The sequence below is a fragment of the Vipera ursinii genome, assembly GCF_947247035.1.
Source record: "Vipera ursinii genome assembly, chromosome: 6".
Lineage (NCBI taxonomy): Eukaryota > Metazoa > Chordata > Lepidosauria > Squamata > Viperidae > Vipera > Vipera ursinii.
In genome coordinates this window covers 38,534,916-38,549,300 of record NC_139515.1, presented here as the reverse complement: position 1 = coordinate 38,549,300, position 14,385 = coordinate 38,534,916, and the positions used below count along the sequence as shown (strand labels likewise).

Below are 14,385 nucleotides of genomic sequence, written 5' to 3'. Positions count from 1 at the left end.
TGAATGCTCCAACACTGCAAGTTTTTAAGAAGAGATTGGACAACCATTTGTCTGAAATGGTTTAGGGTTTCCGGCCTGAGCAGGGGGTTGGACTAGAAGACCTCCAAGTCCCTTCCAACTCTGTTATTTTATTCTATTCTAAGTCTGCATTAAGTTCTCAACTTCCATTTAAAGGAAAATAAATAAAGGTTATTCTTTTATAAATTGTATAAAATGTAACACTAAGATGTGGGGTTATCTATTTCCTGCTTAGACAGAGAATTCACACATGGTAATCAACAAAGTTCTTTTGAAATGTTAAAAAGGATAGGAACATCTCAAGGTGGTGAGTAAAACAAGATAGTGTAGTGACGGATGTAGGATGTAACGAAGTTGTTACAATAAGTCTTTTAGATGTAAAAGTTCAAAGAAGATCTTTTAGAAATATAAATGACTTCAAAGACTAACTGAAGTTTCTTAGGGGAGCATATATCGAGAAAAGAAAGTATAAATGCCTAGTTTGAAACTTGCTCAGTGCGCTCTTTGAACCCAATCCAACTTGGGAAGGGTCTAAGAGGCCGCGTTTGCAAACACTTTCTTTCTTCTTTATTATTTTCAATTTTCTTTTCAATAAATCTTTGCCTTTGTTAACCAGACTTGTCTTCGAGTTGTGAGCATCAGATTTTGGGCTTTTAAATCTCACACATTTTGAAACTCTGCAGATCTCTTGATTGAAATACATGCTGTAAAATTATAGATTTTTCCATCTTTTCTCATTTTTTTCTTCCCCGCTTTGCCTTTTGAAGAATTCTGTTAATTGGGAAAGTGTGTGTAAATGTATACATATTTCTATAACTATATAGTTTCATGGCATTTTGGTTGGTTACTATACTGGAGTTACTTAAGATGGGGCAATATACTTTCAAGGTTAGAATTACAACTTACCACGCAGTAAACTTTAAGGAAAAATGTTCAAGATCATGTGTTTGACGGGGTGCATATTAACGCCTAGAGATTTCTCTGAAGAAGGCGATACAACATCTTTCCTCACTAGAAAAATACATTCTCACGACTAGAGAGCCGAGGGGGGGGGGAGCGGACTTACTGTCTAGAGCAACCTTTAGCATCGACTGGCACCTATACTGGGCACCAAACAAGCTGGAGATTATTTTTCCTTTCAACGCGGGCTTCTTCCCCTGGCCAAGAGTTCGATCGGGAAACCGACTGTAACCAAAGTCCTCCTCTTGTTCCTCGCCAGAGCCGCGACTCTTCGGCTGCGAAGTCTGCTCAGATGTCATAGTTCATACGAGCTTAGGCGACGGAGCAAACGGAGATCTCTATTCAAATGGCCTCATCGGCCACTGCATCGAACCCAAGCAAAGGCCATCTTCCGCTGAAATCATAGAGATACGCGACGCGTTTCCTGCTGCCTGTTTGGGATGATTCATCGTAAGTAAGCTAAAGAGAGATGGGGTCCATAGAGCTGTTTCTTTATGCCTCTTTTCCAAATCATATACAGACAAATAAATTATAATTCTCTTGTCTCGGCAACTTTCCAGCTTTTATATATATATATATATATGAAGCCGGGTAGTGAAAGTGCGAAAGTCATACGCATTCTACGTAGAGAGAAGGAAGCCACACGATAGCCATGCACCAGAACGCGCATGCGGAGACAGCGGAGGGGAGGGAGGAGCTGTGTGGACGCTCTTTCTCACTCTCTCTTTCTACCTAACTTAGACCATAGAGGTTGGAAGTCTTTTCTTCTAGAGAGGCTACCTTGGCGACGCATCTCCTTTCGCTTGGCGCTCTGGGTGTTGTGGAAAAGGAAAGCGAGACGGGCTTCGTAACAACAAAAGATTGAGAGGTATTTGCACTCGCAGAAGTTGGGGCCGTCCCGCTACTGTTGCCGGGCAGAGCTGGGGGAATGGTGAAGCAAAGCGCATTGAGGTTGGGTTAATGGCTTCTTTCTTGGGTGTTAATGAAAAACCGGGAACTGCGAGGCTTGTTTGCCTTTCTGGCCCAGTCGGAAAAATTCTTTTTGGAGGGTGATGTTCAGCATTCACAGGACGCACCGTGGGAATACTGTAATGTATCAGGGTTACGTCCCCGCTTCGCCTCTCCCCCTTTATGCCCAACATACACAGATCTTTCTTTTTTTTTTAACCTATCCTTTAAAAAGGAAAGTCCCGCCAAAGTGATGGGCTTTATGAGGCCACAGAATATGAACTAATATGTACAGAAATAAGGCATATTTATATCAATCTGACTTGTATATAAAAGTAAGTTGTGCCCTTGATTTGTTCTAATTATTTCCCATTTGAGTGAAAAGTTAAAAAGTGGGTTAGTTGTTCCATATAAATTAAAAAAAATGCTTGCATGGGCAGCATTCGTGCTTCTAGTTTGATTCCCGCTTGGGGGCTGATTTATTTTCAGATGAACTGGAAACTTGATTAGCTGTGATAGGACAGTTGTCAGAGAAACATTGCAGAACTTTGACTATGTCCAGTTAGGTTGGCAGGACATGACTTTCTGTACCAGGGTTCTTCATAAGATGCTAAGGTGTTCTCTTACAGCAAATTTAATTCATCCAAAGGGAAAATGCAATGGGGCAGCTATTCTTGAAAGAGCCTTTGAACCTGGATGATTTCAGTTTGCTTGTGTTATTTTTACACCTGAAGTATTATCAAGGTTGACTCAGCCTTCCATCCTTCCGAGGTAGGTAAAATGAGGACCTAGATTGTTGAGGGCAATTAAGCTGACTTTGTAATAATGCCACTGGGGGGGGGGGCGAAAACCCTAATAAGCAGGCATATACATAGAATGAAGGCTACTGCTAAGCTTGTAAGCCGCCCTGAGTCTTCGGAGAAGGGCGGGATATAAATGGAATTAAAATTAAAAAAAATAAAAAAATATTGTAATAATCACTGGTAAGCTGATTTTTCCACAGTAAGGACATGTGATTTGCATAATACTATGCCAAAGAGGATGTTTATTTTTCTTTTTTAATCTGAAATTTGTGATTCTTACAGAATTGTCTGTTTTCCAATGCATTTTTTCATCAGATGAGTTCACCAAATAAAGCAGTTGAGTTACAGTTGCAAATACGACAAAATGCTGAGGAACTTCAGGATTTTGTGAAAGATTTGGAATCATGGGAGAAGGATATTAAAGAAAAAGATCATGATTTAAGACATCAGAGTGACACTGCCAAAAAAGTAAGACTGGTAATCTGATAATGGGATGAATAAAGACATCTTGAAATATACCGTAGTTTGTTAACTAGATCATCTGATTTCAAATAGAATTACAAATAAATCACCTACTGTGTTTTCCCAAAAATAAGACCCGGTCTTATATTTTTTGCCTCCAAAAGAGGCACTGGGTCTTATTTTGGGGGGGATAAGCGGGGATATCTTACCTTAGGACCACCACAGCCAGGCCTCCCACACCCCAGCACCTGTTGTGCTGCTGTTTGACTTCTTCAACAGCCGCTTGCCACCAAGTGTGGCTGGACGCCATGTGGCGCATTGCGCCATTGCCGCTCTAATGAGTAGGGAGGGTGAAGCTGCTCCATGCTCCCTGCACCCGCTTATCTTACCGGTAGGACTGCTGCAACCAGGGCTCCCATGCCCCGACACTTGTCAAGCTGTGTGGCTCATCACACCAGTGCTGCCGCTTGCGGCAGGAGGTGATACAGCACTTCGGGTCATTTCTGCTGCTCATGGTAAACTGAGTGACTCTTTGGACCGTTCCCGCTGCTTAGCCGAAGGACTATGCGGTGTCTTGCTGCGAGCAAAGGCAATGGCATGAAGAGCTGCTAGGCTTCTTGCTGTGAGCGGTGGAAACGACCCGAAGCGCCATATGGCATCCTGCCATGAGCAATGGCAATGGCCCAAGGAGCCACTCGGCTTCTTGCTGGGAGTGGCAGAAACGGCCCAAAGTGCCATGTGACATGCCGCGAGTGATGGAAATGGCCTTAGGAGCTGCTCAGCTTCTTGCCGTGAGCAACAGCCCGAAGCACTGTGCAACCTCCTGCTGCGAGCGGTGGCACTGGCATGACAAGCCATACGACTTGACAAGTGTCGAGGCATGGGAGTCCTGGCTGTGGCTGTCCTACCAGTAAGGTAAGTGGGTGTGGGGCGCATGGGGCAGCTTAACCCCCCTCATCCCCACCCTCACCCCCAAACTAGGGCTTTCAAGGGGCTTATATTAGGCCCACCCCAAAAAATCAAGCTAGGGCTTACTTTCAGTAAGGGGGGGCTTACATTCAGGGAAAAATGTGTATAGTTAACCTAGGCTTCAGTTATATTGCCTGTGTGCCAGAGACTAGGGGATAAAGGACAGATGGACTTTCTTGATATAGATCTAAATAGAATATCATAAAATAAAAAATGTATTCCTTTTAAAATGCTGTAGAAATTGCTACCATTCTTCCTCACTGTCTCTGCAGTGAAGAAAATCAAACAATACTAGGGAGGGTGGAACAGGATTTTTGTAAATTCAAAAGTTTGTCTCCACATCTTAGATGAGTCCTTCAGCTAGTCTAGAGTATTTCTACCTGTCATTGTTAAAAATGTGAGGAACAAACCTCTTCTGATAGGACAAATTGTCAACGTTCAACTTAAGCAAGTGGAATTGCCCTTTAGTTCTACCATTTTGTATTAAATCATTAGTTTGGGATTTTCTGTTGAAATGTTTGGAATTATTTATGGTTTTCCCCATAGAGAACCAATTTCCAGTGGCTAATGTTTTGGACCCTTTAGGGAAAAAAAAAGCTAGCATTGATTTTACACTGTTTTATAAATGGATGTCATATCTTAATTGTCAGAAGTTTTGTGAAAGTATACTGCTATATTTTCTGTTACTAGGATTTACCCCCTATTCGGAATGAAGCTTACAAAAAAAAGAAGAGCAAAGTTAAAACAGTCTCAAAACAAACAAGTGAGGAAAACAAAAAAAACAAGATAAAATCTTATGATTATGAGGCTTGGGCAAAGCTGGATGTGGTAGGAGAATATTTTTTATTAAATATGTTTATCAAAATGCTAGGCAAGATTTTATGATATTTATACAAAAAACTCTTACTAGTTTTTATGTTGTAAATAATGTTGGTGACAGTACTAAAGATCCAAGTCTTAAATGTTGTAATGCTTCACTAAAACGTAGCCAAAATCAAAAAAGAAAATGCTTATTTTATAAAAAGTGTAGTTGACAATATTGTATCGCATGCATTGATTTTATTTATATCTGTTGCACATTACCTTGATGCTTTCATGAAAAGACACTATATAATTATAACAGTAATATGATAAAAATTAATAGTATAATATAATATAATATAATATAGTACAGTATAATATACTATACTATACTGTAATGTAATATAATAATGTAATATAATATACACACACATGCCAGACACAGAAAGGAGAAGATCATACTTATTTTCTAAAAATTATAAATTTATTTCCTTCGTTAGATGGGAGTTTAATGGAATACTTGGAAATAGTATTGAAAGGCTATCTTTCTGCCACTGATACAACTATTTCTATATAGTATTTTTATTAAATTTATATGCCGCCCTTCTCACTATCAAGCGACTATAAAGACTATATCTGCAGAGTTCTCTTTATGTATCATATATTTACTTATGTTACTTTCTTGTTACATTATATATGCATACATTTAAATTTGTGTTTTCAGGATAAGATACTTGAAGAACTTGATAAGGAAGATACCACTCATGATTCAGTTTCAGATTCCGAAGAAGATAGAATTCGCATTGATACAGAAAAAGCTCTTGCTGAGAAAGAAAAGGTTATTTTTATTTTTTTAATAGACCCACATTTTTTCTTCTAATGCTCCCTAAGGAACAGGATACATTAACCTATATAAAAAAAATTGTATTCTGAAGCTCTAATTGAGAAGAACTTTTTCTTTATATTATGCCTTTATTATTTTTAAAAATAAGTCAAGGTGGCAAGCATACTCAACACACCTTCTTCCTCCTATTTTTCAACAACCCTGTGACGTGTGTTGGGCTGAGAGAGAGTGACTGGCCCCAAATCACCTACCTGGCTTTCATGGTTAAATTAGGACTTGAAGTCATAACCTCTTGCTTTCTAAGCCTGATGCCTTAACCACTACACCAAACTAGTTCTCAAGTTTCAAGTTCTTATACTGTTCAGTTATATGAATTTTGAAACCAAGTGTGGATTTTAGTAAAACCAAAAATACATCGTGCTGTTCTTTAGTTTTTCGTAAGTTTTTTATTCATAATATAACGTGATTGCCTGTGTCTATGGTTACATTAAGCTTCTTACGATTTTTTCACAAGATTTCAAAATTGTCTATAATAAGTGGTGTTCTAAATCAAATTAAAGAACTGTTTGGGAAAAAAATTAGAATATTTTACAATGCAGTAGTGACCATGATTTAATATCCTTATATATCTACGTCTTCTTTTTGTTTTTCTTCTACCATGGGTTTTGTAGATCCTGAAATTTATACACTTGAAATTCTGAAAAATATTCCTTCTTGGATCTATCTAAGTGATGATCAAAATTGGTTGATATGTCTTCATTGCTATCTGATCTATCTGCTAGAATAAAACATGAAAACTAATATGCATTATTATGCATCTTAATGTTTTTAAAAAAGTAAGAATTGGAAGATGATAGATTGTGAAATAGATTGGTCTTCTGTCTTTTTCCAATTTTGTATCTAGTCCTTTTTATTTTATCTTTAAAACAGTCCCATGAGTTAGGTTACAGTGAGAAAGTAATAGACCAAACATCCTTAGTGAGTGGTATTCTTTCATTTGTCTAGCTCTAGCACTTGAAAATCATTCTGTTGGTTTGAAAAAAATAGGCAAGTATTGTTTCAAAGACACGAGAAAAAGAGAGTAAGTGTTTGTAATATATTCATCTTACTGTTTATCACATTTGTTTTAATAGGGCAATACTTATTTTAAACAAGGAAACTATGATGCTGCAATAGATTGCTACACAAAAGGAATGAATGCAGATCCTTACAATCCAGTTTTGCCTACTAATAGGGCGTCTGCCTTTTTTCGGCTGAAAAAGTAAGAGTTTGTTGACTTTCATCATATTTCACTTCAAATATAATTAATTGCAGAGGATACTGAATTTTCACATATGTTTTATTGGGATACGTTTACCACAGAAATTTTGTCTTGCTAGTTTTAATCTTATAATTTTTTAAAATTTAAACATTTTAACTCTTTATAACAAAAAGCAAGATTATTTTTTTCTGTTGGAGGGCAGTGCAAAATAGCTATGTGAAGAATACAGAATGTACTACAAGCAAAGAAAAGAAAAACTAATACATTTTTAAAAAATATGTGTGCTTTATGAAGAATTGCCTAATTCCTAATGCATTTTATTGCACATCGAATTTCACCTTAGTGATGCCTGAATAGAGTTTGAACAATTTGTGCTTGCTTTGTGCCTTTAATTTGGGCTCTGGACAAGAAAACCTCTCTATCAAACAGACAAAATCTGGAGAGTTTGCTCTAGGAAACCATTCTTCACTCTTAGTTACTTTTGTGACATTACTTGGAATAGTGCTAGATAACAGAAGGGAACCAAATTTCTTTGTTTTCTGCTATTTCTTTCCATGCTATTAAGTTTTGGAAAACAAGGATCTTTTGCTAATGTGTTAATTTTGCTTGTTAACGGATCTTTTACATCTTTAGTGTATAACGTAGTCTTCGACTTATGATGAGTCATTGAATGGCAAAAAGATGCCCATTTGGGAGAATGGATTCGACTTGAGACCACACGATTTGCTTAACAGCTGCCATAAAAATGGTCAAAAACATTGGGTCTGGTCATGTGGTGTCTTGACTTACAACTACAATGACTTACAACCAGGATTCTGATCCCAATTGTGGTCGTAAGTTGATGACTGCCTATATACTGAAATATTGTCGTGTCACTTCTGCAATTAACACTGCTGTTTGATAAAGTAACTTCTGATTTTTCAAACTGACTTTGACATCTAGGATTCCACAGATTATGTAATGATCAGCATATGATTGAAATGAAAAGTGGTAATAAATTAGAAATTGGGAACTATGAGGGCCACAGTTTACCCATGGGCCACAGAGATCTTCCCACGCCAGTTGATCTTACTGCTGGTCATCTTTCTTTACTTGTCACAGCATTACAGTCTGCCTAAAATATCACTGATTCCAATTTGTGTATTAATCAGGTTTAAAATAGTTAACCATAAACACAGACCATGTGAAATTCACCAAATTTCCTTAGATTTGCATAGTAGGTGAAGAATATGGCCAGAGCTAGCCTTTATTTCCCCACAGTGTCCCTGATTCTAAATTAATATTTTGGGAACCTGAAAAAAGGGTTAATATTTAATTTTTCTTTCCTAATAGGGTATTTTCCCTAGACATACTTAAGATATTATATCTTATGAATTTAGTCTATAGGTTCATGTAAACATCCTGTTTTCTCTTTAATTACCTAGTAACATTTTATTTTAAACAAAGGAATTGATTATAAATTAAATCGAAGCACCAGCAACTTATCTGTGGTTGGCTGGTGCTCTCCTTCCCAAAATTGGACCGCCAATGTGAGAAATTTTTTTTTACACAGTCCTTCCAATGTGCAGTAGTACGCTTTCAACAGCCTTGATAGCTTATGAAGTTAATAGAAATTTGTTTTAAGCTTTTCTCCAATTTTTCATTGATGGCTTTGAGAAATAATATGATGGATCTAGCTAGGGTCTAGCTAAGATGATGGATCTAAAACACCCACGTCCAAATCCTCCCCTATGATAACTTGCTAGATAACTTTGTATGAGATTTCTCAGCCCTGGGTGTTCAGAAAAAATGGAGGAAGATATCTTAATGCAGAATTATTGAACTACTGAAAGAAATGTAGCATATAAATAGTACTACAGAATTCATATCTTGGCTTGACTTCTGGTTTGCCATCGCAGCGCCACAGACGCAGGAAGATGAGCTTCGTCTTCCAGGTCCAAATTCATTCTGCTGGGGGACCCTGGAAAAGGTTGAAAGTCGCCCTGTAGGGGTGACGAGCAAGGAGGGGACCCCGTTTGATCATGAGAGGGTGGCAGACCTTCCATTTTGATCCGGGGAAGCCCTCCAAACTGGCGGGGGAAAGACCGGCCATACCAATATGGCCAGTCATTAAGCTGCTGACAGCTGAAGTCAAAAGCACCACCAAGCAACTTTAAAGCCACGTGGATGAAACTGGGTGAGACCTGCTCCTCTCTTTAAGATCTTAAGTATTTTTTCCTGTAAAAGCTGCCCAAAGTACTTTTCCCCCTGTGAGGAGAGAGGGAAGGGAATTTTTACCCCACCCTGTAAGAAAAGCGGCGACTAACTACCCAGGGGTAACAAAGCAACTATAAGAACAATTTTAATCTAGTTGGATGTATATTCTTTTGAAACTTGGGAACTAAAAGTGTTTCTTTTCTCATTGGAGACATTTGTTTTTTATTTTACCACCTGTGAAAAACCCAGCTGCAAAGAAGGAACCTCTGGGCGGCATATCTGGTCTGCCTGACTATAAATGTAAACTTTTACTGACTCTCAGAGCTATACTTTAGGAATTGCTTTCCTATTTCTTTACATGAGAAGCATATGTTATTATACGAGAAGATGGAACACCTTGGACTATAAACTCTTTGTTAATGAATTTGTTGTGCAGAGATCTCCTTGTGCTACCAAAGAGTTGCACAGACAAGGAAGGGTACTGAGAGTAGCAAGAATCACACAAGAATACACTGAATTTTAAAAGCAAAAAGTAGTTTACTTTTAGGTGGTGTAAGAACAAAAATGCACAGTCAAAAATAAACAGTCCAAGTCATAAACAATAGCAACAGTCCAAGGAGTAATCCAAAATACAAACTCTTCTTACCGGTCCAGAGGTCAATACACAGTTCAGGTTTACAACAGTAGTAAACCAACAGCAGAGCAAAAACAGTAACAGTAGAGATCAGTGAATTCAGAGAGAGAGAGAGAAGCTACGTTACTAGCTTCCTCTTATGGCCATGAGAACACTTACACACCCATTGGCCAATTAACTTCTTAAAGACATAGCATTATGGTTAATATATTTTCAACCCAACATTGTAGGCTACCACCATATGCCTAACACTCTTACTTGATAAACAATTTCTACTATGAAGACCACCTATAACTTGTGAAATAGATGTCCCATACCCAGCTACAAAAGATGAAAAACTATTTTTAAAGTTTGATTCTAAAGTCTTCAACTTAACATACTATTAAGAGAATATGGATGAAGATCAGGAAAAAATTCTTTCCATGTTGAAATCAGTAGACGAAACCATCCTTTCAGCTTGTCACGAAATAAGAAGCAACATGAAGGAACAAGATACCAGCTTAAATATACAAACCCGGATCTTGACTACAACCAAAGAACTAACAATGCAGAAAATAACAGGAAAATTGGAACAACTAAACACCAAGACAGGATCCAATTGACCAACAGACCCATCCAACAGAAAAATCAGAAAACGGAGTGTGTAATGTAATGTGGTCTGGACCGTGAGGGAACAGCTGACAATGGAGACTCAGTAACTCAGCTTTATTTCAGTTCCAAACAAGACAAAGACAGAGCCCTTTTGGAGCCCCTTAAATACTCTAGCCAGTGTGCTCTTGACCAATCCCCGCGTTGGAATATCCCGCCGAATGCTGGTCAGCCAATCCGAGTGCACGCCGGCACCACCTGCTGTTTCCAGTGGCCGAGCTGTCAAATTACCTCAACTATGTACACAATACCCCTTCCCCCCAATATAAAAACAAGGGGAGGAGGGGAGGGTTGGGGAGGGGGAGGGGGGAGTTCATTGTATTTAAAAATTGTAAAACTTCAATAAAAAAGAACAATAAACATAATAATTTGACACAGCTGAAGTGTGTGACTTCTTGATTGCCTTCTACCCCTTGACCTCATGACCTTACATAGTCCTCCAGATATGCCGGTGCTTTGTGAGTCCTGCACGAACGCATTATATGCTGCTCTTACCTGGCTGGTGACAGGCCCTGATCTTCTGTGCCTCCACTGTCCTCGTGAGCTAGGTTCAAAGGTTGTCCACCCTGGCCCAGTTTCTCTGTGACTGGTTCCGTGTCCGTAATGGCCTCTTGCCTCTTCTGCCTACTTGCCAAAGTTTGAGGAGCAGGAAGATAAACATCAGGGGCTCTTAGTGGTGTTGGAGTGACCGGGGGCGATGGTGGTGATTGGAGGGCTAGGGCTTGCTCACGATGCCGGTTTTCCAGGGCCCGCTTCCTTAGTTGGTCGATGTGCCTTCTGACCCTCTTCCCCCTCTATAATGTATGATAATGGTCCAGTTTTATCAACCACCACCCCTTGAGCCCACATGTCCCCAGAGCCATAGTTCTGGCCCACACTAGTTCACCAATATCAAACTCCCTGGTGGGGGTGGGCTGCTCCGCCTCAGCAGCCACTCTATTAGGGTGCAGTCTGTCCAACTTGGTAATGAGACGCCAGCCCCAACGCAGCTCAGCAGGGCTCTTGCCAGTGGCTGTGCATGGTGTGGAGTGTTGTGCCAGCAAGAATTGAGCCAACCTTTGGTGCCAATCACCGGTGACGATGCGTCTCAAGGCGTCCTTAGTTGTTCTCACCATTCTTTCTGCAAGGCCATTGGTTGACGGGTGGAAGGGGGCGGACGTGATGTGCCTAATCAGCAGATTTGAATTGTGGGTCATTGTCAGAGACTATCACATCTGGTAGACCATGCGTAGCAAAGAGCCCCCTTAGCACCTGTACAGTTTTGGCTGTGGTCATGCTTTTAACTGGAACCACCTCCAACCATTTCGAATAACTACTACCACTAGGAATAGCTGACCTTGGAAAGGCCCCGCATATTCTATGGACCCTAGACTATGGAGTGTGTGTTGACTCCCATTTATGCACAGGAGCATATGGTTGTTCTGGCCGGGATCTCTGACATTGGTAGCAACCCGCTATTTGTTCCTCTATTGCTTTGTCCAGGCCTGGCCACCACAAATAACTTCATGCTAACGCCTTCATCCTCATGACGCCAGGGTGCCCTTCGTGTAGTGCTTCCAGGACTCTGTTCCTTAGTTTGTCACAGATTATGACCCTGCTTCCCCATAACAGGCAGCCTTTATGGGAAGACCGTGCCTTCTCATGAAGTATGCCTGGAACTCATATCCTGGGCTCTTCTGCCACCCAGATGCTACCCAAGCTAACACCCTTTATCTGCTGCTGTACTGACAGCAATGTCTTTAGCTTGGAGAGGGCAGTCAGGGAGTTCCTGGATGGCTAAGATATGACCTGCCAGTGCCAGGTCTGGCTCACCTTCTGCTAGAGGCAATCTGCTTAACCCATCTGCATGGCACATTTCCTTCCCTGGATTGTATACCAATCTATATGTATAGGCAGAGAGAAACACGGACCATCTTAAAATCCTGGGAGACAGAATTTGTGGTGTTGCTTTGTCTGTTGTAAATAATCCTAACAAGATCAGTAAAGATGGTGAACTCTCTACCATATAGGTAATCATGGAATTTCTTTACACCCGCAACTAGGGCCAAGGCCTCCTTATCAATCTGGGCGTAATTCCTTTCAGCTTTTGAGAGTGTCTTGGAATAGAAAGCAATTGGCTTTTGTTCTCCATTTTCCTCTAAATTACTTAGTACTGCACCCGCACCATAAGGAGAGGCATCGCATGCTAAACAGATGGGCTTCTTTTCAATGAAATGAGTTACTGCTGAATTGCTGGACAACAATTGCTTAAGGCTTTTAAAACTTTTGTCATGTATAGTGGACCACTTCCAAGGGGTTCTCTTGTCCAGTAACATATGTAATGGCTCTGTAATAGTTGCCTTGTGGGGCAAAAATGAATGATAAAAGTTAAGCAGCCCTAGAAAAGCTTGCAGTTCTGCCTTGTTTTTAGGAGTTGGAGCCATCTTAATTGCTCTTACCTTGGAGTCGGTGTGGTGGATGCCCTGTGCATCTACCCTGAATCCAAAGAACTCCGTGGAAGCCACTCCAATACTGCATTTTTCCTTCTTAAGTTTGAGGCCAGCAGCACAGAATCTACTTAATACAGCCTGCAGCCTATCTGCTAAAACTTCCTCTGACTCCCCAGCAATTAAAACGTCATCAAAATACGGACACAGTCCAGGAATACCCTTCAGCGTCCTTTCCATTACCTCTTGGAATATCCCAGGAGCTACGGAGATGCCAAACTGTACACAGTTCACTCTGAAGGCTCCTCTGTGTGTCACTATAGCTTGAATGTCAGCTGTTTCATGGACAACCGGAATTTGCTGGTATGCCTGCTCCAAGTTGAGCTTTGCAAAGATGGCGCCTGACTGTATTGCTGAGAGGACATTTTTCACCGATGGGACCGGGTAAGCATGTGGATTTAAGGCCCGGTTTACCATGGCCTTATAATCTGTGCATATTCTTATTTCCCCATTTGGTTTAATAGGGGTGACAATGGGGGTTTCCCAGTCTCCCCCCTCCACGGGCTCCAAGATTCCCTGTTTCACTAGTTTTTCTAGTTCGCTCTCAGTTTTGTGTTTGAGAGTGAACGGAACCCTTCTGGCCTTGATTCTTACCGGCAGGACATCGGGTCTTAATTTTAACTTAATGGGAGCCCCCATGTATTTTCCCAGTTTGCCATCGAACACGTCTGCAAATTTTTTGCAGACAGATTCGAGGCTTCCAGACTGGATGGTATTAACTCCCCCAAGCCAAATGCTCAGGACATCGAACCAGTCCAGCCCCACTAAATTAGTCTTCTTGCCCTCCGTTACTAATACATCTAAGTGACCCAGGAACCCCTTATAACCTACTAATACTGTGGCTTGTCCCTTCATTTTAATTGGGGCGTGTTGGAAATCCGCTAATTTAATTTGGATTGGTTCCAAGTGAATCTGCCGCCTGCTCAGGCCACAAATCAATAAATATGTCTCATAAGATATTATTGAGACAGATGAACCTGAATCCACTTCCATTTTGCAAGGAATTCCTTGCAAACGGATCTCAATTTTGATTTTTGGCTTAAGCAGCTGGTGGATTGTTGACTGGCACGCCACTTCCATACTTTCTACAATTGTTTGTAACAGGGTCCCTGGGGGCTCAGTGCCGGGGAATGGCGGGTTATCTGTACCTGCTGGCGATGAGTCAAGTTCGTTCAGATTGTCACGGTTGCGGCAGACGGCTCATATGTGCCCGGTTTTACCGCAAAACCAGCACTTCGCACTGCGGAATCGGCAGGACACCCTTGGGTGGCTGCGACTGGCATATCTTTGGTCATTGTCTCTGGAACTGTAGCTCAGGTATCTTGAGTTTTTGTTGGCTGCCCCTGGTTTCTTTT

General features: G+C 40.6%; 2 protein-coding genes across 4 annotated transcripts in view; one reads left to right on the top strand and one right to left on the bottom strand.

Moving 5' to 3' along the window:
* The window catches only part of ATP23 (ATP23 metallopeptidase and ATP synthase assembly factor homolog), an 84,460-nt gene extending 82,936 nt beyond the window's left edge, over positions 1-1,524 (bottom strand). Inside the window, exon 1 of one of the 2 annotated variants that reach the window (XM_083366469.1) lies at positions 1,085-1,524. In XM_083366469.1, the coding sequence (XP_083222595.1) occupies positions 1,085-1,277 (193 nt within the window). In that variant the 5' untranslated portion in view covers positions 1,278-1,524. The remainder of the gene's footprint in view (positions 1-1,084) is intronic. The other variant, XM_083366468.1, reaches the window with a different exon arrangement.
* Positions 1,525-1,737: 213 nt separating this feature from the next.
* The window catches only part of RPAP3 (RNA polymerase II associated protein 3), a 37,194-nt gene continuing 24,546 nt past the window's right edge, over positions 1,738-14,385 (top strand). For both annotated transcript variants that reach the window (XM_083366444.1, XM_083366445.1), the window contains exons 1-5: positions 1,738-1,846; positions 3,045-3,197; positions 4,851-4,988; positions 5,686-5,799; positions 6,939-7,066. In XM_083366444.1, coding sequence (XP_083222570.1) covers positions 3,045-3,197; positions 4,851-4,988; positions 5,686-5,799; positions 6,939-7,066 — 533 coding nt within the window. In that variant the 5' untranslated portion in view covers positions 1,738-1,846. The remainder of the gene's footprint in view (positions 1,847-3,044; positions 3,198-4,850; positions 4,989-5,685; positions 5,800-6,938; positions 7,067-14,385) is intronic.